Source organism: Dipodomys merriami, unplaced genomic scaffold (assembly GCF_024711535.1).
Source record: "Dipodomys merriami isolate MVZ:Mamm:240054 unplaced genomic scaffold, mDipMer1.0.p SCAF_5, whole genome shotgun sequence".
NCBI lineage: Eukaryota > Metazoa > Chordata > Mammalia > Rodentia > Heteromyidae > Dipodomys > Dipodomys merriami.
The window spans coordinates 59,388,792-59,415,078 of NW_027206068.1; the positions used below are offsets into that span (position 1 = coordinate 59,388,792).

Here is a 26,287-nt window from a genome sequence, read left to right on the forward strand (position 1 = left end):
AAAAGAGAAGAAAAGAAAATTGCTGTAAAGCCTGTTTTTTTAGCTCATGTGGCTTATCTGGGAGCTTGCCACGTGTTGTACCATCCAGGAGCAGCAGTGTTACACCAATTGATGGACAGTGATCCATACCCAGTAGCACTCCCTCCCCCAGTTTTCCAAAGGGCACAGAATTCCTTCATTATCTATTTTACATAAATTAGCATGGTGAATGAACAGGCCATGTACCCTGTGAACTGACTCCATTGTTACTGAAGGTAGGAAGATTTCTCCTTCATCTGTGTTCTACCAGTAGTAACTGCCTCACTCTGGGAGAATTCAAGGAGTCAGAGTTGGGCCTATGTGGGTTTGGGGCATGAAGGAAAGGTTCTTATGCTTGAGCAGAAGTGGAGATGGGAGCGGGGGGGGGGGGGATGAGTAGGGGGGGATGGCTCTGTGTCCACTTGGGGATGAACCGTGGAGATGGTTCTTACATGTACCCTTAAAGGAAGGGTGTGTGGTATGTCGTGGGGGGGAGGAGATTCATGCATACTGAGAATACCTTTTCATTCATTGTTAAGATGTCATTTCAGTTGGCACCTGCTAAAAGTGCTCACCTTTAAAGCTCAGCATTACAAATGGCGAACAGTTTATCAGTTAGCTCACCAGGGAGAGACCACAGTTGTTTGAATCCCAGGACTGTTTGTTTTTTCCTTTTTTGTTTTGGGGAAAATACTAGGGATTGAAATCAAGGCCTCTCACTTGCTAAAACTGGTGTCCTGTCACTTGAGCATACCTTAGTTATTTTTGAGGTAGGATTTCACTTTATGTCCAGGCTGGTTTGAGCTATGATCCTTCTTGTGCTTCCTTGACTCACTGGGGATGACAGGTGCTTGCTACTGTGTGCAGCCATTGTGTTTTTCCCAAATTGGTATAACAGAAATTTCCCACCATACCAGCCATTGGCTCAGATGGTCTGTCAAATTTCTATGCCCAACTGTCCTCCAACCTCTGCCTCTTAAGGAGTTAAGATTACAGCTTTAGCCACCATGTGTGACAGTTTGGGATTTTTTTTTTTTTTAATTCAGGACTTGTTTGTATTAGGCAGGCGCCCTACCACTTGAGCAAGCCACACTCCCAATTCTTTTGCTTCCATTATTTTTCAGGTAGGTTCACACACTTTTTGCCCTGACTAGTGATCCTTCTACCTATACCTCTCAAATACCTTCACAGGTATGCATCACCAGCTTCTTTGGTAGATCAGGCAATCAAAATACAATCCTTTCCCATCTCTACTATCCAAGTAGCTGGATTACAGGCATGAACTACCAAAACCAGCCTGCTGAATTCTGATACTCTTGAGGAGATGTGACTACAAAGCCAGAATCTGGATAACCTGGCTGATGCTGGTTTGTTTTTAAGTATCAAAACTTGGGTACGTTGCTTCTTACCCAAAAGTAACACAATGCCTACCATACCCAACATGGTCCTTAAACTCTCCCTTCCCCTCTGTTAGTGCTTCTGACATGAGGCACAGTAAGCCAGTTCCAGAAATGTCTGCCTATGTAGAGTTGTGCTAGAGGAGTATTTATTTGCAGGGCTTCCTAGAAGATAACCCTACTCAGTCACACACTTACCTGAGTGTGCTATTAGTGGTGATCAGTGGGAAAGTGCTTCCCAGAGCTGGTCATTGCCATCGGTCTTCCACAGCAGCCCAAGTGCGGAGCCAGAAGCACTGCCATCTCGCCATGTTTTCCGAGTGCCCAGTCAGTTGAGGTCATTATTTTGAGAGTCCCTATCCCAGTTGGGAGATTTCACTAGAAACCCTGTGTCACTATGTCAGGTAGCTCCATGGTCTGTGAGTACTAGATCTGAGGGCGGCAGCCAGCTTTCTGTGAAGCTGGTTAATTACAAGTGAAGCTGCCAATAGAGTAACTGTTCTTTTCCCATGGATCATTAAGAAACTGTTCTGTCTTGGCATGGGTAGGGCAAAGGAAATGACAATTCCATCGTCTTCCTCAGCATGGGTAGACAACTTTTGAATTTGAACTTTAAAATGGCTGAGGATAACGAGAAGGAAAAAAAAAAGGACCATTTCTGTGTGGTGTGCATATTTTACTCCTATGCTGTAAAGTGGCCCCTTGCATTCACATCACATTGGCAGCCACACTATGAAAGGTTCAAGGCTTGCCCTGAGTGAGACATGCTAGTGGCACAGCCTCTAATATTTGCAGCACACTATAGACCTGGCCTGATTTGGAGACAACTAGTGCAGCAGATGGCAAATAGTCATGCTCCACTGGGGCTTGAGACTCGAACCATCTTCTTCCGCCAGCCAAGGCAGCCTCGTTCCTGCTATGCTTGAATACAGAAACCATTTCTGGTGTTTTAGAAACTCCTTGTTTTAGACCAAGATGGAAGAGGGCAAAACGATAGAGAAAACTTAGTCTTGTTATAAACATCTCCCTGTCAAATAAACTCAAGTAGAGTTTTTCCTGGTTAACTAAAAGAATTTAAAATAGAAATCTACAGTTCATTGACTGTAAAAATAAAAAAATAAACAGGTTATAAATAGAAGTAAGAATGACCCTTTTAGTTCCAAGAACTTAAACATATGTTTTCATAATACTGAGTTAGAGCCTTTATAGCTCAAGTGACTCCAGAGGTTATATAGTCAAAGCCAAACATTCTGCAGCAATTGAGACAACTGAGGCATGAAGAAGTTAATCACTTGGGCATATCACATAGTAAATTCAAGGTAGAGCTCAAGTCTCCACATTCTTGATGTGTGCCTCTTACTTTTACCTCTACAGTATATCTCAGACAGCAGCCGCCGCTGCCACCTAATTATGTAGTTTAGTACAATGTGAGAATATGACAGTGGTGTCTACAAGAGAGTGGGTGAGTGTATGTGACCAAAGCAGGAAGAAGAGGAAAACAAGTGGATTCTCTACAGATTGTACTATTCTAGTGGGAAAAGGACTGGAGGCCAAGTCTAAGGAAGTCAGCAGAGCTTCAGCATTCTCTAGGAGATTCTGTCCACACAGACATCACAACACATAAGGTCAAAATGCATACCAGAGCCGGGAGCACAGGTGTCTGAGAGGCCTGGAATTTTCCATCATTTCCCCTGATAGGCAGTTGTAGAAAAGCTGCTATTCATGCCAGAAACTACACTTTACAGAAGCACAAAGGAAACACAACCACGGAGAAAACTGTTATAAGTTGAGAGCGTTTTCTTTCTCTCTCTCTCTCTCTCTCTCTCTCTCTCTCTCTCTCTCTCTCTCTCTCTCTCTCTCTCTCTCTCTCTCACACACACACACACACACACACACACACACTCACACTCTCTCTTTCTATTTCTCTTCTTTTAGGGGTGAAGGGTTACATTGTTTGGATTTTTCATTGACAGTTGAGGGAAGGTGAAATTTACTAGCTGGGATTCCCTCCCTGGGATGGCATGGGGTTCGCCTGTGCTATCATCATTGTCCCTAGCATTCTGTGCTTGGGGACCTGCATCCTATCTCCTGAGAGCAGGCTGATGGGAAACTTTCCCCACCCTGTAGTTGAGATGGGGTCCCCATCTTGTTAGCAGTGACATAAGTTTGTCTTTTCAGGGGTGGTAAAATCACATTTTTCAGCAATTTAATTTTATTACATGATTCTCCCCCCTCCCCTGCTTTTTTCAAAGCATAGTTGCATGGAGCTGAACATACACATGAGGCTATAATTAGACCTGGTGGTGTGGTAGAGTAGAGAAGGCACAGACATATAAAGGTTTATCTGCTACCTAGTAAACACAGGGGGGTGTCAGGGCTAGAGAATTCAATAGTAATAATAAGCATTTATATGGTGCAATGACAGCTTTAATACAGGGCATAATTTTCTGGGGATTGCTATTAGTAGTTGTTCTGCCTGTGAGCGGCCCCCTGGTGAGGGGCTTGGAATACCATGCAGAGTTAAGCTATATTAAACATCAATTAAAACAGTGTAAAATAGAAACTGAATTAAAATATGCAAAGGCCAAAGTGACTGTGAGCATGTAGACAAGCGCTGGGGATGGGATGGGAGGGGGTTAGGACTTGGAGAACTTACTACACTGGTAGATGCATGTGTCCCATGGCTCCTGCCTTCCTTAAAACACCAGGCTTAGTAGGTTACTAGAGAGTGAATCATGGAAGCCTCTAGCTTCTGCATAGGGGTTTCAGAAACTTCTCATAGCCATAGCCATCAAGTGATGAGAAATGACCAAAGTCAAGCAGTGATGTCAAACAGAGTTTGTATATTGATGGGGACATTCTTTATCTGTGCTGTCCAATCCACTGGCCACATTGGATATTGAACATATGAAATGTAGTTGACACACTGAGAAACAGACTCTTGAGTAAGATTTAATTTTAAATCTACAGCCATACATGGCTAGCTGTCCACCATGTTGGACAGCTCAGAACTTTAGACCAGTACAGATCCAACCTAACATTCTGGAAATGTAAGGTCTACATTGCATTCTTGTTCCTGAAAAAATTGCCCCTTTACCAATACCCCTCAGTTATGTTTCCTCAATACTTTTTTGTGTGTGTATATGGTTTTTTTTTAACCTCACTCTTAATACTCTTACCTTATATCTTCCAAATTCCATGCTGAGAAATAGTAAATTCCTAAATCAGATTAGCTTTGGATGTGCATTATTTCCTGACAGGCCCTACTTAAGTTCATAAGTGTTGCCTCCTCTATCAGGCAGAAAACAAGAACTGGCTTTAGATCTCTGGCTGGAGACCACAGATTGTGAAATTGTCACTGTTACCATGGGACATCAGATTCCATTGCCATGTCTGACCCATGCATTCCCCAGAACCCAAGAGGATTACAAGGTTATTCCTAAGTCATCCAGGGAACTCTCTCCTCACGTTCTTTAGTCCCTTTGGCATTGATTTAAAGATAGCTTTTCCCATAGCCAGCCCATTCTCCCTTGCTAACTCCCTTCCTCTGGAATTGAACCCAGTGTTTCTAGCATAAATGTTGCCACTTGAGCCACACACTTTGAGGGTCTTGCAAACCTTGCCGAAACTAGCCTCAAAGTTAAACTCTCCTGGCCTTCTTTTCCTCCCAGTTAGAGGTGTGCCTTCACTCCCATAGATCTCATAAATCTTTTGACACATGTTGAACATGGAGTGAACCCATTCATTAGGAAAATGTATTATATTGAAACAAAGTACTGCACTGACTGTCAAATCCTGTTTTGTGTTTATTTAGTTATTTATTGAAAATCCTTGAACTTGGGGGTCTTGCTCTTGTTAGGCTGGCACTTCACCTCTTAACTACATCTCCAACCCCAGAAATCCCATTTCTACAATTCACTCACCAACTCTATGACCTTGAAAAAAATCTTTTGTTGTTTTGTTGTTTTACCTCTGTGAGGCTTCATCTTTCCCAATTAAAAAAGAAAAAAAGAAGAAGTGTATTGGACTAAATGACCTACATGCCCTGATACAGTGTAGTAATGAGATGCCAAGGAAGACCAGTGAAGCCCTGTGATTCTGTAATGTCTCCCGTTGTTCCCTTTCTGGTGTCAGCCTGCACTGTGAGCAGCCTTAGCCTGCATGCCACCAGGGTCTACTTATCACCAATTCATACCTACATGTTGCTGCCCAGCACCATACACACCCTGAACCAGGCTGGTTGGCATTGCACCTCTTGTGGTTATACTACTTTGTGAATCTCAGAAAAATCAAGAACAATCAATCCTTAATTCCTTTGGGTCATCCTCACAGATACCAGTTTAACCTGTTGTTGACTTAGGTCCAGGGCCCATAAGGGAAGAGGGCTACAGAAGTTACCTGTAGTATATAGGTCTCGGAGTTGGCTCAGTGTCTGTTTGCCAGCCTCCCTGTACCCAGCAATAACAAGTCACTGCTCCAGAATTGTCCCCAGCCGCCCAGAGCCCCCATGGAGCTGCCAACACTGTACAGCTCACAAAGGGCCCTGTAGCATCCCTAATTGAGGAGCTGGTAAGCGGACGCCCTCAGTAGAGGTATTTTTAGCTGCAGTGATACAGCCTCATCTTTTTGCAGGATGTTTTGTTTAGTTATTTTCTTAAATGAAATAAGTAAAATTGAACACTATAGTACTTACACTCCAAGAAGTTTTGGTGCATCCCCTCACTGTAATTAAGCCTCCTTGGAATCCAGGTGCTGAGGCTGAGTTTACCAGAATATTAGGCCCAAGAGACAGCATGTACAGAAGCAAAAAGGGCTAGGAATAATGTGCTGGTCTCGTGTAGAGGTGCTGAGGGCTCTGCAGGCAGCGTGGGCAGCTAGGATCCACCCTCCTTACAGGCCACTCAGGCCTTGCACGGATCTGATGCATCTAACGAGTGGGGCTTGACTCCTGAGCAGAATCCATTCTGTGCTTTGCTGGCTTTTTGTGCTTGTGCTTCTCTTCTTTCCTCCTCTCTGTTACTTGCCATGTTTCTCCCTCCCTCTTCTGCTTCCCTCTCTCCTGCCCGCCACAAGGCCTGTGTGCCTTCTGTGATTAGAGGGACTAGGGGACATTCACAGATCCCACTGCAAGATCCTAGATTGATAGGAATATGGTTCTCAACTCTGGTGGCATACTGGAGGCACAGAGCAGGGAAGCTCAGGAACGCTGCTGGTGGTTGGACACCCCCCCCGCCCCCCATCAAAGATTCTGGCTTCATCAAGCACCACATTTTATTAAGTTTCCCCAAGTATTTTAGCTGATACCCAAAGAATTTGATAAGTATGATAATAGTATTGTAGTTACATAAGAAGAAGCACTTTTTTTAAGAGAAAAAGTATAAAAGGTAGAAGGATGAAAGAATACATGAAACAAAAATGACAACTTTGAGAATCGTTGAATCCAGGTGATACATATATTAGAGTTCATTGCTACTCTGTTTTCAGGGTTTCAATTTTTTCATATCAGATTTTTTAAATAATTAAAATGTTTGTAGGATTTTTTTCAAAGCTATACTAATGTGCAGCTACAGTTGAAGCATTAGATTCAAAAGATTACATTTGGATCCCTACACCTAGATCATCAGCTTAGGCTTGTGGACGTCATATAACATAAACTTGCTCTCCTACCAATTCATATGAGCAGTAGGTACTCTGGGAGACAGGATGGGCACAAAGAGCAAGGTTAGACTTATGTCTATAATCAGAATTTGGGATGAGCCAACTAGACAGTACTGTTTGACCTCCCTGTAACTAGCCTTGTGAGTTACCTGCCTTGACACTGCCCCTGCTTCATGCCCTGTCCTGAGGGCCTCATTGGACACACCAGGAAAGTAGAAGACTATTGCCTCTGCATTGTAACTAATACAAGCCACAGGAGACCCCTCATCTCCCCAGAGTACTCAACACTTTCCCCAGTGGGATTCAGCTACAGCTGGAGTGAAAGAGCTGAAATTTGTACCTCAACCCTCCATTCCTAGGAGTACACCTGCTCCCAAGTCTGCCTGGGTGTGGAGACTCCTTTGTGTCATCAGTGCTATGAAGTAGCAATGGAACAGTGTCTTGCTACTGCCAAATTAACTGGAACTCTAGAGCTCAGGCTGCAAGCATTCGGCTACATATACACACTATTGTGACCGGGACCTTGGCTTAGCACACCTCTCTAGTCAGAGGCAAGATGTTTAGCTCTTCTTTATTTAGGGGTGTTTAAGGCGTAGACTTAAATATTAAGCTAAAGGGTACTGAAGTAGAGAGAAAGCTGTGGACTCTTGGGCTCATTCAGCCAGCCCAAATACATTGTTAACCTGAGTATTTACAGAGCTGCCCAGCTCCCAGGATTGCTCTGAGATGGGACTTCTGTAAATGCCTGGGGCATCTGTTTTCCCCAAAGAGTCTTAGTTTGTAGCCTTAACATTTCATTGTCCCATGCCTACATCTGCATCAAACTGGATGATTTTCTGCTTCAGCCCACTCCTAGAGTAAGTAGACCCCCTGTACCACAGTGTAACTCTCCGAGCCTACAACATAGCCTGGCTGTTTATTCACAGGACTCTAGGCAGAGGGAAGCTGGTGCTCTCCTACATGTCTCCCCACTGTGTCCTTTGTTCTCCAGCACCTGGCCAGACCACAGTCACCGTACTGATTCCAAATACACATACAAGGAAGACCTATGCTCAGAAGTGCCACTAGGCTAAGGGGCAGAAATCTGACATTTGAACAGCCTTTCATTCACTCAGCCTCATGAACCTAAACTGTAGGGCGATCTGTAGCCTGCCTGAGTTTGCCTAGAAAGAGGCCTGTGACTGACTGCAGAGTGTGTGACTAGAGAGAGCAGGATATTTGGTTCTCGTATTTCCCTTTGGAATAATGTGTATCTCTTTGCACCTTGGTTTCTCCCATTTAATATTCGTGAATCTCCATCTGTCCTCTCTCCTTCCTTGCCTGGGCCTCTGAGGAGAGTGATAATTTTTTAAGGAAGGTTTCCCCTATTTTTCCAGGGCAGTCATCAATACTTGGCCAGCTTTCTTGGAGGTAATGCCTTCTGAGCCAGAAGGAACCCCTGAGCAGTAGGTCAGCTTAAGCAGAACTATGGACAAGTGCTTCTGGAGCTAGTGGCAAGACTGTCAATTCTATCAAAAAGTCTGCCCAGGGCTGGGAAGTTGGCTCAGTGGTAGAGCGCTTGCCTTGTATGCCTGAGGCCCTGGGTTCGATTCCTCAGCACCACATAAGCAAAAAGAAAAAAGCTGGAAGTGGCGCTGTGGCTCAAGTGGTAGAGCGCTAGCCTTGAGCTGAAGAGCTGAGGGACAGTGCCCAGGCCCAGAGTTCAGGCCCCACGATCGGACAAAAAAAAAAAAAAAAAAATCAAAAAAGTCTGCCCAGCTTCTCCTTGCCTTCCTCTCCAGTCTAGAGCACAGTTCTCCAGTCTCCTGGATGTGTATTAAGATGTTGAATTCCCATTGCCACCTCTAGAGATTACAATATGGCCTAGAGTACACTCTCTCAGTGCTGCTTCTGTGCACCTGGAGCCTAGCAGCACTGCCCACAGAGCTTTAACAGGGAGCTAGAGCAGCACTTCTTATGGCCGAATGAAAGCAGGAAAGTAGAACACTTGTACCCCTTGGCAAATCCTGAAACAAACTCCCGTACTCTACAGTTGGTTTAACCCAGACACCCACAGCCCACTGCTGCTTAACACTGGGCAGATGAGTAGGCCTCTGTTTTGTTTGAGGAGGTTCTGTGAGAGAACCCAATCCAGAGCTGTATCTGCAGTTCCCTGAATAATAAGGTTAAATCCTAGCTCAAGGAATGCTTGCCTGCATCGAACCCCCAGTTCTCGTCTCATATCTCAGCCATCAGTAGCAGAAGAGCCTATGGTAGCCATGAGAGATCTGGCCAGTCACCAGTTGAAATCTGAGGCAAATTCCTACCTTCATCCCTATCTTCTTAGATACTTCAAGCTTTAAGTTCTTATTTGTGCTCTGCCTACTTGGCTGGCTGTGCTTGCACTTGAGTGGCTTGTTTGCCTGGACAGGTCCAAGCTGTCTGAGCCATCAGCAGCTGCACCTCCTCCCTCGCGCCTTCTGTCTGAGCCAACCTTGATTCACAGTAGTGCAGATGGCCCCAGCCGTACCCAGTGATGTCTGTCACTCCTAGGCCTCCCCCTGCCCTGCTTTCCTGAGATAAGGGGACTTGCTGGTCCAGGCCTTGTCACAGGTCACCTAGGGCCAAGATAAAGACCACCCTTAGTTCACATTCAGGCCTATTAACCCAGGTGGCAAGATTTTAAGTTTATATTGTGCACAAAACACTTTCCAGCTTGTATCAGAGCTACTCTGTTTTTACAACTGTCCTTAATTCCGCCACTCTGTTTCCTAGGTATTATTAGGAACTGAGGAAGAATTAGATATCAGAAACCACCTTACTGTCTCTTCCTCCTTTTTCTTCTTTTAATACATACTTAGCAACTTCTCAAAGTACTGCTCCTCATTTTCTCACTCCAGTTCAGTGTGCTAAAAGGCAGTGTCATGCAGTAAGTACAGCATTGTAGACAATTACTCATGTCTGTTTGTCCCTTTTTAACAGAAATGAAGTGACTGGTAACAAGCAGGAGGAAGGTCATGGGTGACATTGTATGGAGGAAGATATGTGACAGTAGCCTTAGGGTCCCTTCAGCCTTTTCCCAGGCTGGGTTACCACTGGGCCGCATGAGTGTGGAGCTGCACAGGATTCTGGATCTTGCAGCCTCCACTGAGTGAGACCATAGTCATCTAGTCTGGCAGAAGCCTACAGAAGGGAGGGAAGCCTGTGGCAGCTGTTCTACAGTGGAGACCGCTTCTTAAGTAACAAGAAACATAAGCCCCCAAGGCAGACCTTCCCTACAGAGGAATATCATGTTTGAACATATCTGCTTTACTGCTGGTGTGTTTGCTTCAGAATAACCATAGTTTCAGTCATTGGTAAAGATAAAATATCTTGCCACCCAAGCACCAGTAGCATCCTGCCTAAAGAAGACAGAGGCTTGGAGAGCATCTGCCTCTGTCCTGAGCATTTGAAGCCAGTCATTTGGTGAATGAGCTCACCCAGTGTCCAATGGGCATGGGCCCTTTTTGTCTTGGTATGGAATTAAGAGGCCTTGTTCCACTGAAATGTCATGGTTACCTTCACCCATAGCTGGATTCTGCTCTCTTCTGTCTAATTGGGTACAGAGGAAATACCCTTTAGCAAAACAGAGCACCCACAGACTTTATTTCTCTAAAGCCATATGGTAGATTCTGTGTATCTACACCCAGACACTTTTCCCTCAGCCTCCTGAGTGCAGAGATTACAAGCATGCCCAACAATGCCTGGCCAAGAGATGAATCATTTTCCCCCCTGTAGTGCGGGGTTTTATAGGACTTTGTCTATGCTAAATAAGTACTAAGCATTCTACCATTAAGCTACATCCTCAGTCCTTATATTGACTGATGGTATTTGTCCTAGTCCTGAAAGGAACCATCATATTCACATCTAAAACTTTTAGGTAACAAGAGCTAGAAGTCAGAGTCTAGCCCTGGTGCTGGTTAGCATAGTGTCAGAGGAACAGCAGAGCTCCAGGAGGGCTGTATAAGTAGAACTGCTTTATGAAGCAGGCAGATTGTTTTCCTGGTGCCCAGTACAGAGCTAACCCTCAGGTTCCAAGTGTTGTTGCATCCAGTGAGGTTTCAGTATCGTGCCTCCAGCAGCTCTCTCTTAGTCTCAGCTGTGAGTGGAGAAACGACCTGCGGCACTCTGTGTCCACTGTTCCCCATGCCACACCTTTTCCAGCTCTTGTAGCAGCACCGCTCAGGGCAACCACACTTCTGGTAGTCTGGAGCACTGAGGCCTGAACTTCCAGGAGGGAAGTGGAGTGACCTTGAGGGGTGGACAGGCTCAGCACAGACAGCATTTGTTTTGGTTGCTCATTTCCACATGTTAAGTGCTTCTGGTTGCTTCTGACCTTCTTTGCCTCTGTTGGCTGCTCAGGCCCTATATCTGCAGTGGCAGGGAAAGGGAGAAGCTTTGCGCTTTACTCTGGCACTCGACAAAGGTTCTCTATCCAGCACAGCATTGCCAATGGGGAACTGCTGAGGTAGCACTCTAGAGAATCACCCGGAGACCCCTCCATCGCGTGCCAAGCTAAACAACCCTGCCTGGGCACTCCTGAAAGGTACCTCCCTACAGCTCCACACACAGCACAGGGCACCACCTTACGGGAAGGTCCTGAGTGCCAGCAAGAGGCATCTGAGGAGAAACAAATTAATGCAGGAAGGGGGAGTGCCCGCTTAGTCTTTTAAGTGGAAAAGGAAAGGTCAGCAGAGCTCTATGGGGCCTGGTTGCATTGTTGTTGACTCTGCCTTGCTGCAGCAACGGGGTCCAGCTACCTGGCTCCAGCCCTAGACATTGCCAGCCCTTCCAGCTGCTGACATCCTAGCACCAAGAGAAAAAAAAAAATGCATGCTCTGTATACACAGATGGGTTTACATGTCAGCATGAGCCCCTTTTTAGCCCTTCCCCAGGAAAGGCAGTCCATGACACAGTAATTTAATTAAATTTGCCTCCCTCCATGGCCCACATATTTGAAGAGGTTTGGGGGAAAATGAATCTGGCTGAGGAACATTACCCTGCCGCTCTGGCACTGCCCCAGAGCTGAGCCGCAGCTCCATAAAGGGTCTTGCCATCCTGAATACGGCCCAGGGCATCTGTCTGCACTGCACTGCAGGCTCTCTGGCCAGGCTGCCTGCTGGCACATCTGGCAAGGCGGCCTCTGGAAGTGGCCCGTCTCCATCACAGCTAAGCCACCAGGGGCAAAATAAGGGGACTCCACACCCCCTTCTCAAGACCTGCTGGCAGCAGCTTCAGCAATAGCCAGAGCTGCACTGTTAGCTCTCACTACAGATCCAGAATAGAGACGAGTCCCCACCTCAGGAATAGCTAAAACCCTAACTTCATTCCTGTGCTTCTGCCCTGGAAATGTTCTAAATGTCCTAAATAATCTTGAGAGACCTAAAAATAAGTCCCCCTATTCCAGTAAACTTTATTCCCATTTTATACCTCAGTTTCTCATCCATTTTTGTCCATTAGGACTACACTTAACTCATACCCCAAAAATCTGCACCTGCCTCCCGACCAGATCAACAGTCCTCTCTTGAGTTCCTCAGCTCATCAGGAGGGCTCTCCTGTGGCCATTGATTCCAATCTGATGTGCGCCTAGTAGAGAAAACTTGTGTTCTATTGCCATTTTCACCTCTCAGTCTTTTTTGACCTAGGTCTGCTGTAGCAAGTCTGCTAGAAAAGATGAGCATTCTCTTTGGTTGTCTTTCTCTCTCCCCATCAAGAGCACATCCTCCTGGCTGGCTAATCTCTCCTGTGTAATGATAGAAGCTCCTCCAAGAGAAAGGGAATTCTCTGGCACAGTTTGTCTCAACACCAGCATAACACAGGCTGTTGCTTAGGAGTGGGAATCATTAGAGTCAGACCATTCTGGGAGGGGACTGGTCTCTAGGGGAGCTAGCAGAAATTACTAACTCCTTAATAGATGGAAACTCATTTACTTGAAGCCCCCGCCCTCCTCTTTATTCCTTTGCATTCCACACCTCCCTTCTCTTCCCAGCTTTGAAGTTGAAAAGAGGTAACTCCACCCCATTCAAGACTGCAAATGTCTGCTAAATTAACTTGGTTAGGAGTGATCCTTTGCTGAAAGCAACTGTTCTTTTAGAATGTTTCTACTGGGACTTCACTTAAAACTATCGTGAAGGAAGCACAGTCTAATTAAATATATGGTGATAAAATTATAGCCAGGACCAAGAGAGGATTTATTGAGATGGGAGAAAAGACAGTTTACTGGGTTCTTGACCTCGTGTTTCAGAGTAGGCCTCCAAGTCAATGAAAGCTTATCCTCTGAAGATCCCCGTGTGTGTGTGTGTGTGTGTGTGTGTGTGTGTGTGTGTGTGTGTGTGTGTGTGTGTGTGTGTGTGTGTGTGTGTGTGTGTGTGTGTGTGTGTGTGTGTGTGTGTGTGTGTGTGTGTGTGTGTGTGTGTGTGTGTGTGTGTGTGTGTACGTACAGAAAGTAAGCAGGGTAGAAACAGAACACCAGACTTCTCTTCTTGTCCAGTGGTCATGGTTTTGCTTCTCTTAGCCTTCCCTACATAGGAGCAGGTACCACCTTACTGCACTGAACTCAGAGAGAGAAGGGAAAGGCTACTTAAATAAAAGAAAAAGCATTTGATCTATTAGCTATTCGAACCACCATCTAAACTCACATGCCCTAACTACTTATGGTTGCAGGGAAAGGAAAAGTTGTCTGATTTCTCAACTCGAGCTGTTTGAATGAAATCCTGAGTGGGCGCCATCTGTCTCGGAGCATTAAGCACAAATAAAAGTACTGGAAGGGATTGCACAGACTCCTGGGGGGAACTAACCACTTTGCCTTTTCTGTGCTTGGTGCCCCATCTGGAGTTGAACATCATGGTCACCCTGCTGGATTGAAAACCTACAGACCAGAAGTCTGGTCTCTGCATCACAGCTACACGACACTGGGCAAGTCATTGTATTCTAGATCGCATTTTCTCATAAAGAAAATGAGGCAGCTCAAATGTAAGGTATTGTTGGCTGAGTCCACATCTCTGAAGTTAAAAGCAATAAATCTGTCTCAGTATCTAGGGCCATCCCACATGTATTGTTAGCCAACTTTGATAACATACCTATGATATGAAGGTGCTCTCAGCTGACAAGATTCCACTAGTCAGAACAGATGTGGACTTTGAACAAGAAGCAGAAAGAAGGATTAAGGGAAGAGAAAGCTATCAACCAGGTACATCAGGCTCAGGATGGGACATCACCTTGTCTTTTTGTGTCCATACTTTTCGGACACTTTTTCTGAAGCTTGTGCACCCCGTATACCCAGCTGTCACAATCACTTCCCTCCTAAGAGAAATGATGAAATACAAATACGCTTTGAGGTCATTTAGTCCTGCACTGTCCCTCTGACCCCCTCTCCTCATTCATGAATGAATGACTGGAAAAATGGTCTTCTTTCCCTGGTTCCTCTAGCAGTCTCTTAGGCTTTTCTTTTCCTTCCTTTTTTCATACTGAAGACTTCTCTGTTAAAAGAGATGAATTGGAGGAATATGCTGTCATGTCAGAAGGAAGCCATTGTCAATTCACACAGGCAAACGCTAATAGGATAAAGTATTAGCCGACTTCCTTTAAGTCTAGAAATTAAGTCTTCTTGGAATGGTAATAGATTATAACTTGTAACCTCTATGGCTTGCAAGCTGAAAGAACAGGCTGTTGGTATCTGGGGCCTCGGATGCATTGTGAGGGATTCACTGAGCATTTCCTCCAAAAGGGGCTACGGAATCCAGGAAACTGGGAAACTGATACTTGGATGCTGGCTGTAACTGCCTCTGTGGAAAGTTGCCTATAACTCCTTCAGTTCACCGACAGGGGTGAATTGTCTGAACAAGAGCCACTGAATGGTCTTAATGAAAATAGAGGAGAGTGGTAGGTAAAGGAAGTCAGGCCTTGAAGACTGGGAAGAAATAGCCTGAGGCCAGGAAACCAAACTTTGCCCAAGGAACAGTTAGTGCCGTTAAAGCTCTTCTCCTTCTCTCTGCTGACTCACTGAGCAGGTAGAATGACTTATCTGGTGACTAAATCAGGACCAGCTCAGAGACACAAGGCAACCAGAACTGAGACATTAAAGGGACTGGAAAAGAGAGTACAGATTAAGGAGCCACCCTGGAAAGGAAATAGCATATGAACTGCTAGAAACCAGAAAGGCTGTCATTCTTTTTGGATCATGGAGAATTTCCTAGGACCTGTCATGACACATGAATGGATTCAAATGACAGCTATGAAAGAAAAAAAAAACTGATATAATTAATTGAAAGGTATACTAGTAGGAATGTAAGAAGGCAAGTGGGTATGAAAGAAATGAGAGGATCGAGGACTATTCTATGGCATTTTGCAATTGATTGGAACATGAGTAATTGCTCTGGTATTGTCACTGGGTACACAGAACAAGTGAACTTGAAAGACTGAATATTACTTTGGTCTATCCAGCCCTCGTACCTGGTGTTAGAGTGGCCTCTCATCTAGGTGCTTCCCCACTGAAGGTTCTTTGAGAAGGTAACACTGTCCTCTTAAGTGCTAACTTGCTTTGACAAGACAGCTTCTCCCAGGATATCCCCACAGGCCAGCGCCTACTCTCTGACTCATTGCAAGTATCCATGTGCACTGAACTCATAAGTCATCATTATTTCTATGGGCAACCACGATTTCTGTTAACACTGGAATGATCTTTTTGTGCATAAATATAGTGAGCTGCATCCTCTCTTCACTACCAACCCTCTCCGCCCCAGGAACTATGCCTTAATAGAAATGAGGTGATAGGCTCTAAGTAGAACATTCGGGGGTTGGGATTGGAGTACTACCCCGAGGGTTGGATTGCTTCTCCAGGAACAGACAGCCTCTGGGACAGGAAACAGGACTGTTGTGGTTAGGTAGTTTGGCCTAGGTACTGGTAGCAAAGTTGGCATGTGTCAGAGGATAAAACCTGTGATCATCCTAAAATCTAATTCTAGCCTCTCGTTAGGAAAGCAAAATGCATTTAGCTTCTCTTGGAAAGTTGATCTCCCTGCTTATCATCTCCTCTGTTCCGTGCCATCAGTTTCACCCTAAGAGTTCTTCACCATCCATGGTCCAGCCAGCTTCTTGCTTGTTAAGGCAGAAGAATCTCCCTGGCTTCCCTACTCAACTGCATTGCAGACCCCTGCCTGTGTGTTTGCCACACTTCACTTGCTTAAATTTTTACTCCCTGTCTATTCTCTAAGCTCTCCAATCCTGCTCGGAAGATCTAATAAGTAGCCTTTCTGTGCCAATAGACTTCTCCCTCCTGGTACCTTCCCCTCTGTATCTTCGGGCCTAGTAAGGCTTCAGAGTCAGGAATGATTTTATTACTATCTACTGAATAATACTGCTTCCGTTGCACCCTACTGGAGAATCAGGTGAAAATTCAACGATTTTAGGAAGCTTGCTTTCTTGGTAAGGACCAAGCCTTCCTATGTAGAAATGCCTTGTCTGGCCCCTCTGCTTATGCACCACTACAAGCAGAAGCCCCTTTCCCAAAGCTGGAAAATGTGGGCAAAGTGTGTTGGGCCACCTGCAGAGCTGGTTTAGGGACAGAGCACAAGGCAGAGTTTTCCTGGGGTGGAGAATGCAGCAATCTTTCCCACAGTGCTTGCTTGTAGATAGTTCTGTCCCTTAACTTCTAGATGACCATTCTTCCTCTAGAATAGTGTATCTAAGCACGTTCTTTCTTTGAGCATAGACAAGGTTCAAGAATAGATGTGGTGATGGGGGCTGTTCTTTTTTGTCTGTATGGTTATATAGACCATGTAACTAACAACTATGTAGCATTTACTATATAATGTCAGGCATGGTGGTAAATGTGAGATAGATACAGGTATAAATTATAATTTCAGTTTTCACAACAATATGAAATTGTGAGGTAGATAGTAATATTACTTCCATTGTACAGCTGAGAGAAAAATACTTGCCCAAAGTCAGAGTAAAAGTAATTGAGCTGGGATTCCACCCAGGAAGACTGGCTCCAGAGTCTGCTTATAGGCATTATGCTACACTTTTGTATGTGTATGTGCATAAGATAGATTTTTTTTCACACACATACATATTTAGCTGATCTAGCTCCTATCGTCCTTAACCCTAACCAAGTAATTTACTTCACTTTAACTTAAAGCAAAGATGAAAATAACAGAAATCCCTTGCCCAAATCATTCTTCCTCCTGCAAGGGAAAAGGTGCTTTCTAAATGGATAGAGACCAAAAGAGTTGCTTTGAGCCAAAAAGTGCTTTGCAGTTTAGCTAAGGCAGGATTTAGAAATGGCGTGAACAATGCCTGCATTAGCCAATGCCATGGAGTGCTGAGTGTCAGCAGAGGAGATAAAATCAGACATATGTTTGGATATAAATGTTCTTTCTTTCTCCCTTCCTTCCCTTTCCCCCCACCCCTCCTTCATCTTTCTCTTCCCTTTTGCTGCTTTGTTGCATTGGAGCTTTAATTGTGGGCCCTGGCCCCCTGAGGTAGAAGCCTAGAGTAAGGTTTACTTAGCCTTCTTCAGTAACCAGTCATCACCACTGAAGGAAGCCAGAGGCCATGTACTGTGGCCCTCTTCCCTGCCAACAATAGGAATTGTCTTGCAGAGATACTCCACCCGGTGTTCTGTGCAGCACCCAGCAAGTTGCTGGCCTCAATACATGTTAAATAGCCATGATAAAGCTAATGTCTCTAGGCCTTAGAAACTAGCCTGTCTACCTTCATTGATAGTAGGATGCAGCATTACACTGAAGGGTGATAAGAAGCCCTGAAGCAGATTATAGAAGTGACAATCACAGCATGGCATTTAAAGCACTAAGGCTGGGAAGATAGAGCAGAGTGAAGTAATGAAGGACTCCCCCTCCCATCACCACCAATATCTCCATTTTGTGGCCAAATGACTAGAAACCACTACTCTATGAAAAATTTCTATGGTACAGCCTTCAAGACTTCTGACAATCCTCTCCTGTACAAAGCTTTCCAGCTGAAGTTTGGAAAGAAGCCAAGCCATCTTTCTCATTGTAAACATACCATCTTACCTACTTCATCTTTTCTCCCATAGCTTTACTCTGGGATTCCGCAGTTTCTGTCTGCCATTGGGTCTAAGAATCAGGAAAGAGTTACATGTTGTCTTGAGAATCCAACCCTTTAGTGAGCATATGTGAAGCTCCTGTGCTCAGAATTTTGTTCAGGCCTTGCATAGTAATAGTAATAGTTGGGTGACAGAGTGAACAGCTTGTGGTAAAAAGAGACCACAAAAATATCTGTAGGAGATCCCATTTTGACATGGAAAGAAACAGTTTCTTGATAGCCAGTGAGAAAACACAGTTTATACCTGGGAGACTAATCTTGGGTTTTAGTTCTGCCTCTGTCGCTAACTAGCAGTGTGATCTTGGATATGTCTTTCCGTTTCTCTGGGGCTCAGTTTCCTTGACCATAAGATGCAAAGAGATTAAACAAAATGGTTTTTCATGGCCTCAAATTCTATAATGAAAATTCTGTAATTCCTTATACTTAGCCACAGTTTGCTGTAACTAACCTGATGAAGAGCTATCAACCCACGTTCCATTCCCAGGTAACCAGCCTTAAAGTTCGGCCAGGCCCAATGATGAGTCACTAAAGCAGCCTTAAAGGCTCAACTTTGGATACTCATGAGGCGCCTCTGAAAAGCTGCCCTATGTGCCTGCTTAGAAGAGGATAAACTCAGCATTATGGCAAAGAAAGGCCCCGCTCCAAATGCTGAACTGGTGCCAGACGGAAGGGTGGGCCATTAAGGAATTGCCATTGCAGCACTCAGGGGAGGAGTCATCCTCTCTAGTCTCCCCAAGTCTTGTAAGGTTTCTTCTAGAAAACATTTCTCCTTCAGATTCCAAGACCTGATATACTTCTTATCCCTAGGATAAGTGCCATTCTTCTTAGTTCTTTTCCCACAAGTGTTTTTGGCCCATTCTCTTCAAGCCTTTGTTTAGCAAGACCCTTTACATTGCAGAGTTACTGCCTAAATTCTCTGACATCCCAGATAACTGCCAAAGAGGGGGTTGCTAGGAAGTCGGCTCCCCATCCTCCATTGCTGAAGCAGCAACTTCTCCAGTTACCTCAGAATGTACACCCAGGAAGCTGTTATGAACAGCGGGCGTTGTCATGTGGCACTAGGAAAGGAAGTCATTTTCGCTTTTCATTTGGTCCTAGCCAAGCAAGTCCCACCCTTTGGTCTGCTGCAGTTTTCTCTCTTTATTGAGGTAGAGTGCTAAGAGAGAGGCCTAGGGAATGTACCTTTGCTGCCTGTATTATAAATGCCTATGTATATGTGCTGCTAGAAGCACTGATACCCAGAAACAGTCTCTTATGTCCAGGAAGATTCAGAATTGGCCCTTTCTTAGCCAACTGCTGCAAAGTGCTGCCTCTTTCCCTTCCTCCTCAGTGCCAGAGATCATACCCACTCAATCCCGATTCCCTGCATTAGTATAAATACTAGCGGTGAAGAAACACAGGGTCTCCACGCATGGAATCTCTCTGGAACTCATTACTCTGTGAGCCTCAAGAGTTAAACCCCACCTCCACCAAGACACATTTGACTATTACACACCCAGAGAACTAAAGCAACACCGCCTGTGGGAAATTGCAGCCAAACTACATTACTGCAGCCCTCTTAAATCCAGGCCCCCCTGGGTCCTTGGGTTGAGCTGGTGCTGCCTGACCAGCAGCTTCTGCTGAGGTGGCATTTCACTTCTGGCCAGGTCCCAGGAGCTGAGGCTGACCCATTTCCCCTGGTTTTCCAGGGCATAGGGAATTTGGTTATACCCCCAACAAAGCCAGGTACTAACACATTAGCTCGTAGTAGGTGCACTTGAGTCGGGGTGCATTTATTTAAACTAAGGAAACGTTGACAGCTTTAGCATTTTCCCACACTTAAAATATATTTAACATTTGTCTTTCCCATATCATAACTCTTCCCACCCTCACCCCACCCCCCATTTTTCAAATAGAAATTATTTAGTTTAATGCTCATAAGAATGTATAGGTTCCGGTCTTATTCAATTTAACCCTTTGGGGACAGTGAATTAAAAATTGAACAATATTTATTAAAATACAAAAATACACTTTTCTCACATTACAATCAGTGGTTTTGTTGTTATTGTTGGCATTCTCCCCACCCATACCACCCCCTTTCACATCCGAACCCTATATTTCCTCTTAAAGCTAAAATAACTGAAAGAAGTTACATATTAAATGGACCAGAATAACAGAACTTGGCCTTCCCCTTCCCCCTTTCCTTACACCACCTCTGGAGGTAGGCCTGGGGGGGAGAAGCTTCCCCAGTGGTGCCCATTCAACAGGACTACATGCAGAACTCACTCATGTATGCATGTGTGTCACTTTTATTTTAACTATGAATTTCACAGTTTTTGTGAAGCATCCTGGCAGGCGAAGGCTTCCGTACTTTACTTGAGCCATGCCCTTTTTGCCTCTCCTTTTTTCTTCTCTACTCATGTTCTGCCCCCACTCCATCACCACAACCAGTTTGCATCAGCTGTAATAATCCCTAATGAATCAGCATTTAGAATAGTCACCAAATTCTAAGCATGAGAAAAGCTTCTACTCCCCCAAGCTCCACGCTCCCAGCCTTTTCCTCCCTCTCCACCTTTAAAACAAACAAGACCTTTTTGAGGAATTATAAAATGCCATCATTGTCTACAATCATTTGTCAGATACCTGGAACAACAGGTGGACATGGCACAACACTAATTCATGGCCTCCCGTGAATCATTCTCTGCTTCTGCTCTCCTTCCCCACTCCTTGCTGCCGCACCCCCTTCGGGCTGCCTCCTTCTCCTGGGAAACCCTGAATAGACACATGCCTTGCAGAGTGGGTTAAGCCCAATTGCAGAAATCTGGTGCAGTGTGAAAGCATTTGACTGAAAGCCACACCAGTCTCCCTTCCTTCTTAGCTCTGTCCTGAAGCACTGTCAGGCAGGGATGAGGCATATGCATGTCCCAGTGCAGTGCACAAACCTAGGGATTTGTGCACATGGACAAAGACTCAGCCCCTTTAAGTATTCATTTGATTTTTTTTTTGGCGGTTTTTCCTGCTTAAATATGTTTACAGATTTATCTTCCCTTTGGCCTCTGAAGGAAAAAATAGTTATTGCCTCTCAAAATTTTGGCACAGTACAAATTCATGGTGCTTTTTTTTCTTTTGTATTTTTTTAGTAAGATAAATCTGCAAAGACAGCTCCTGACTTAAGAAAGACGTCTGTAGAAATGGGTATTCCTGTATCCTATGAAGTTATCTTCTTAAAAAAAGATAATGCGGCCTATCCTTCCTACCCCTTAGTGGCCTGCACTCTGCTCCTTCTCAGGGGTGTTTGCTATTGTTTGAGTTTGTTTTTATCTTAGCACTATCCACCATAAACCAGAAAACTCTTCTGGCAGCACAGCAAGTTGACTTGTAGCTTGTACCCACAACATTCCCAAGATTCCCCACCCTCCCCATTTAAATAGAACTTACAAGTTAGAAAATAGTTTTGTTTTGATTTTTTTCTTTTTAAATTTTAATATAATCTTTTTTTAACCAGCCCATAGATTTAATATATAAGCATATACAAGAAAAAGTCTCTCCCCACTCTGTACAAAAAGTTGCTGTCTCTTTTTTTGTGCATTCTATTGCATTTATAAGTTTTGGGGGGAGGGGGAGTCATATTTGAGTTTCCTGTACCTTGTCCTTGGTATGGGTCTGAATTATATAAGGTTCAGAGATAGTGGTGACTGTGGGGTGTAGAGAGTTCCCCAGGCTGTTTTCTGTCCAGTGGGCCCCATGTGCTGGTTTGTAGGTGTTGTAGTTAATATGGTCATGTATTGTGGGCAGCACTACTGCCCCCTCACCTGATACACCGGATGGAGCTGCTGTTGCTGCTGTAGATGCTGCTGGGATGTCTTCATCCACCTGAATAATCTCAACTGTCCGGGCGGCTGTGACTGTACTCCGCTGCTGGTGCCGCTTGCGAAGTTTATAGAACACAATCAACATGGCGGCAGCTAACAGAGTCACTGCCACAAAGCAGCCAATGATGATCTTGGTGGTCTTCATGACTTCATCCAGACTGGTTTGCATCTTGTCGGTGGTGTCTGTCGCGGGTACTGCCACCTGCTTGGGCACACGGGTGGTCTGAATGAGCACCGTGGTAGAGGTGGTATATGCCGGCTGGTAACCAGTGGATGTGGTAGGAACTGGCTTGTACTTTCGCGTCGTGTCCTCAGGTGAGATCTCCGTGGTCTCCACTGTGACCGTAGTAAAGAAGCTGTAGTTGGAGGTGTTGAGCTCGGCCGTGCTCACATTGAGGTAGGCCGAAGCATTGGAGTTGCCTGCCACATTGGTCACCATACATGTGTATACTCCAGTGTCTGAGAGCAGCACACGGGAAAAGTTCAAGGTGCCATCATTGAGGACAGAGATCCGTGGGTGGCGGGAGGCGTGGCTGAGCACTGTCCCATTGGGCAGCAACCACTTCACAGAGGACATGGGGGGAGTCCGACACTTAAGTTCCGCCATCCGATCCTCAGAGATATTGAGATCGCGGGGAGCATCCATGATAAAAGGAGCAGAGCACTGGAAGGAGGCCTGGTCCACCTCCACCAGGTAGCGGCCTCGCATGTGCATGGGAGCGTGGCAGCGACCACAGCAGGTGGAATTGGTAGGTATATATTCCCGAAGCCACCAGGCAAGCCACAGAATGTCACAATCACAGTTCCAAGGATTGTGGTGGAGGTGCAACTCCACCAGGTACCTCAGCGGAGTGAAGAGGTCATGGGGCAAAGAAGAGAGGTTATTGTGGGCCAGGTTGAGTTCCACGAGCGAGGCCAGCCCATCAAAGGCATTCCGCTCAATCAAGCTGACCTGTGAGTTCATGACCCACAGCTTCTTGAGGGAGCTTAGGCCATGGAAGGAGCCAGGCCTGATCTCAGGGAAGTGGTTCCCTGACATCTCCAGCTCCTCCAGCCCCACCAGGGGGGTGAGATTGGGCATATCTTTAATGTTGCACATACCCAAGTTCAGGTACTTGAGGTTGAACAGCCCCTCAAAAGCCCCCTCTGAGATATACTCCAGCTTCTTGAGCTCCCCCAAGTCCAGGCGCATGAGGGAGGGCACTCGGTTGAAGGCATAAGAGGGGATGCTCTCTATGGGGTTGTTGCGAAGCCAGAGCTCCCGCAGCTTGGACAGGTACTCAAAGGCCCCACTGGGGATGACTGTCAGCCAGTTGTCAAACAGCTCCAGGGTGTTGAGGCTGGCCAGGCCGTTGAAGGCTCCCACCTCTATCTGCCTGATGGAGTTCCTGCCCAGCTGCAGGACCTCCAGGTGGTGCAGGTGTCGGAAGGTGTCGGCCTGGATCATCTGGATGTTGTTTTCCATGAGATTGAGGTACCGGGTGTTGGAGGGAATGCCCTGCGGGACCTCAGAGAGGCCCCGGCGGGTGCACACCACCTTGCTGAACTGGTTACTGCAGAAGCAGACGGAGGGGCAGTTCTGGGGCCCGGCGGAGGCGGCAGCAGCGATGGCTGCACAGAGAATGCACACTTGCGCGGTGAGGTAGACGACGGGGAGCAGGACGGCATTCCAGGTGTGGTGCACAGTTACCTGCCACAAGAGCTTCATGGTGTGGCACGTTCATAATTCACCATCGCCTGGGATTTTGGCTCGGAAAGGAGAACCAGCCCTACCCCGGCTTAAGTGAGCTAGGAGCTCCTCTTTCCATCTGGAGAAGGAGGTGGGGAGGGGGCGATTAGAGAGACGGAGCAGATCGGTCGAGCAAAAGCCTGCCAAACTACCGAGCAGAGCGGCCCCTCATCCAGCAGCCCACCCTCAGGGCCAGCCCTCCGAAATCTGAGACTTCTCTCCCACCTTGCAACCATCCCCACCCAATTCGCTGTCCACCTACCTCGGAAGAAAGGCAGCAGAGAACTGGCGCGGTGTCCTTAAGCTTTCTCCATGGGAGCCGGGCACCTCGTTCCCATTTTGACTTCTTAGTTTTAATTAACAAAAGGGGGGAAGTCGTGGGGGTGGGGAGGGCAGAGGGGAGGGGAAAAGGGGGTGGGGGAGACAAAATGGCTTCTAGTAAATCCGGAGCCCGAGCCGGCGAAGCCGCGGAGTTGAGGCGCGCTGGGGAGAGCCAAGGCCCGGCGGGCTATGCAGGTGCATGCCCCCCCCTCAGCCCGGGGAGCGGCGCCACCAGCGCTTCCCTGCTTTGTCCTTGGACCCTGGCACCGGCGCGCTCCAGCCGCGGGGGAAGGCGCTTCATCGCCAAAGTGTGCCTCCGGCGCCCCCAGCCCGCTCCCCCGGCCGCCGCTGGGAGGGGGTGCCGGGGCGCCCCGGAGCCGCCCAGGCCGCGCTCCTTGGCTCGCTGGCTCGCTGGCGGCGGCGGCGCTCCGCGCTCCGCTCTCCGCTCTCGTGGCGTTGGCCGCTCCGGGCCGGCGGCAGCTGATTGCGGTCGGTCGTGAGCTCGCGGGGCGGCGAGAGTTAAGAGGAGGTGTTGGCGGCAGCGCCTTGCCCTCCCCAGACACACACCCCCTTCCTCCTCGCCTCTTCTCGGAAGGGTTAAAAGACAAAAACTGGGCTGAGTTCTCCAGTCCGCCGTCTGCTGGCGCGAGGAGCGGTAATCCGTCCAGCCCCTGAGGGGCAGCGGCGTGGGCACGGGGGCCCGTCCGCCGGCCGAGGAGCGCGTGGCGCCCGCGATCGCGCCCGCACCGCAGGCCCCTTCAGGGAGTCCGGGGGCGGGCGCGGGTCCGGCGGCGGGCGCTGCAGCCCCTGGCTGCGCGCGACCGCCCGCCGCCGCCCGTCACTGGCCGGCCCCCGGCGCGCCGCCGGCCCGGGCTTCGTACGGAGAGGACGAGTTCGCGGCTGAGGCTCCCGGCGCCTTCAGCGGCTGCGCTGCCAGTGGACTGCTGCAGCAGCGACCGGAGCGCTGGCGGCGGCGGCGGCGGCGTGAGCAGCGGGGGTCGCAGCTGCGGGAAGCGCTCCGGAGCCCGGGAACATGGTCCCAGCTGGCTAGCGGCGGCAACGACGGCGGCAACCGCGGGGCCCCCGCGCTCGGCGCCCACCGTCTCCTCCTCGCGCTGGGCTCGCAGTGTTGCAGGCAGCAGCCACGCAGACTGCTCTCTCATCCTTTTGTCCTTCAGTCAGAACGTGAATGTACTGCTGACGCATACTGTTCTGGGGAGAAGATTAGCGTGATGCAGTGCTCTTATGTATGAACACCGCTCCCCCGCCGCCGCCGCCTGCCCTCGAGGGGTTAACGCCGGCGCCTTGCAGCGCCGCTCCGGCCCGCGCTGCGCAGCCCGGTCTGCGCTCACCGGCCGCCTGCCTGCCTGCCTGCCTTCCTCCCTTCTTCCTTCCTTCCTTCCTTCCTTCCTTCCTCCCTCCCTCCCTCCCTCCTCTCCCCACCCCCACCCCCCTCCCCGGCCGCTTCCTCCCCGCCCCCTCCGGACGAGGGGAGCGGGCCGGGCGAACGAGCGAGCGAGCGAGCCGGCCGGACGAGCGTCAAGTGTGGGGCCGCGCGCTAGTCACAGGCGTTCACAGCTATTTTGGTCGGGCTGGAGCGAATCGCTGAGTGGCCGCTGATAGGCTGGATCGGTGCGGGGCTGCAGCGGGAGACTGCTTGCCCCCGCCCCGGCCCGCGCCCGACGCCCGACGCTGCTGGGCTCAGGGGCCGGCGAGCTGGGCGCGCGGCGGCCCGCGGCGGGGCTGCTGCAGTTGGCCGCTCTCCTGCCCAGCCCGCGTCATCCTCTCCCTGGCCGAATGCTGACAGCGCGCCTCGCCTCGCCTCGCCTCGCCATGCCGCCGAGGCAGCAGGAGAAGCCGGCTCAGGCTCAGAGTTGGGAGCTGCATGGGGGACAGAGAGGCAGCCCGGGCTGCTTGGAACCAGAACACCAGAGCCTGGCTTCACCAGGGCACGGGTGCCCATCCTTCTTGCCCCCTCCCTTGCACGCTCCCTCACCCCTCCTGGGCTCCAACTGGGGCTTTAAATGATAGTTTTCTTAATGAGGGCTGCGGGGGCGGTAAACAGTGGAAGGAAAGACCGAGTGCCGGGAGCTGGGGGAATGACAACCTGGGAAGGATTGAGGTGAACTCCCAGAACCCACGGCGCAGCCCACGGTTCATTCATGGACCTGCAGCCTTGCCTCTGTGTCGCCCCTTTTCTCTCCCTCTGC

The 26,287-nt window shown here is 47.8% G+C and overlaps 2 protein-coding genes across 2 annotated transcripts in view; one reads left to right on the forward strand and one right to left on the reverse strand.

Annotated features, from left to right (window-relative positions):
• Snd1 (staphylococcal nuclease and tudor domain containing 1) overlaps positions 1-26,287 on the forward strand; it is a 446,310-nt gene that overhangs the window by 358,791 nt on the left and 61,232 nt on the right. The gene's annotated exons all lie outside the window — the stretch shown is intronic.
• Positions 19,918-24,875, reverse strand: Lrrc4 (leucine rich repeat containing 4). The gene is made up of 2 exons (XM_069996697.1): positions 24,019-24,875; positions 19,918-23,835 (listed from the first exon to the last, which is right to left on the reverse strand). The coding sequence occupies exon 2, from the start codon at positions 23,733-23,735 to the stop codon at positions 21,780-21,782; it is 1,956 nt and encodes a 651-aa protein (XP_069852798.1). The 5' UTR covers positions 23,736-23,835; positions 24,019-24,875; the 3' UTR covers positions 19,918-21,779.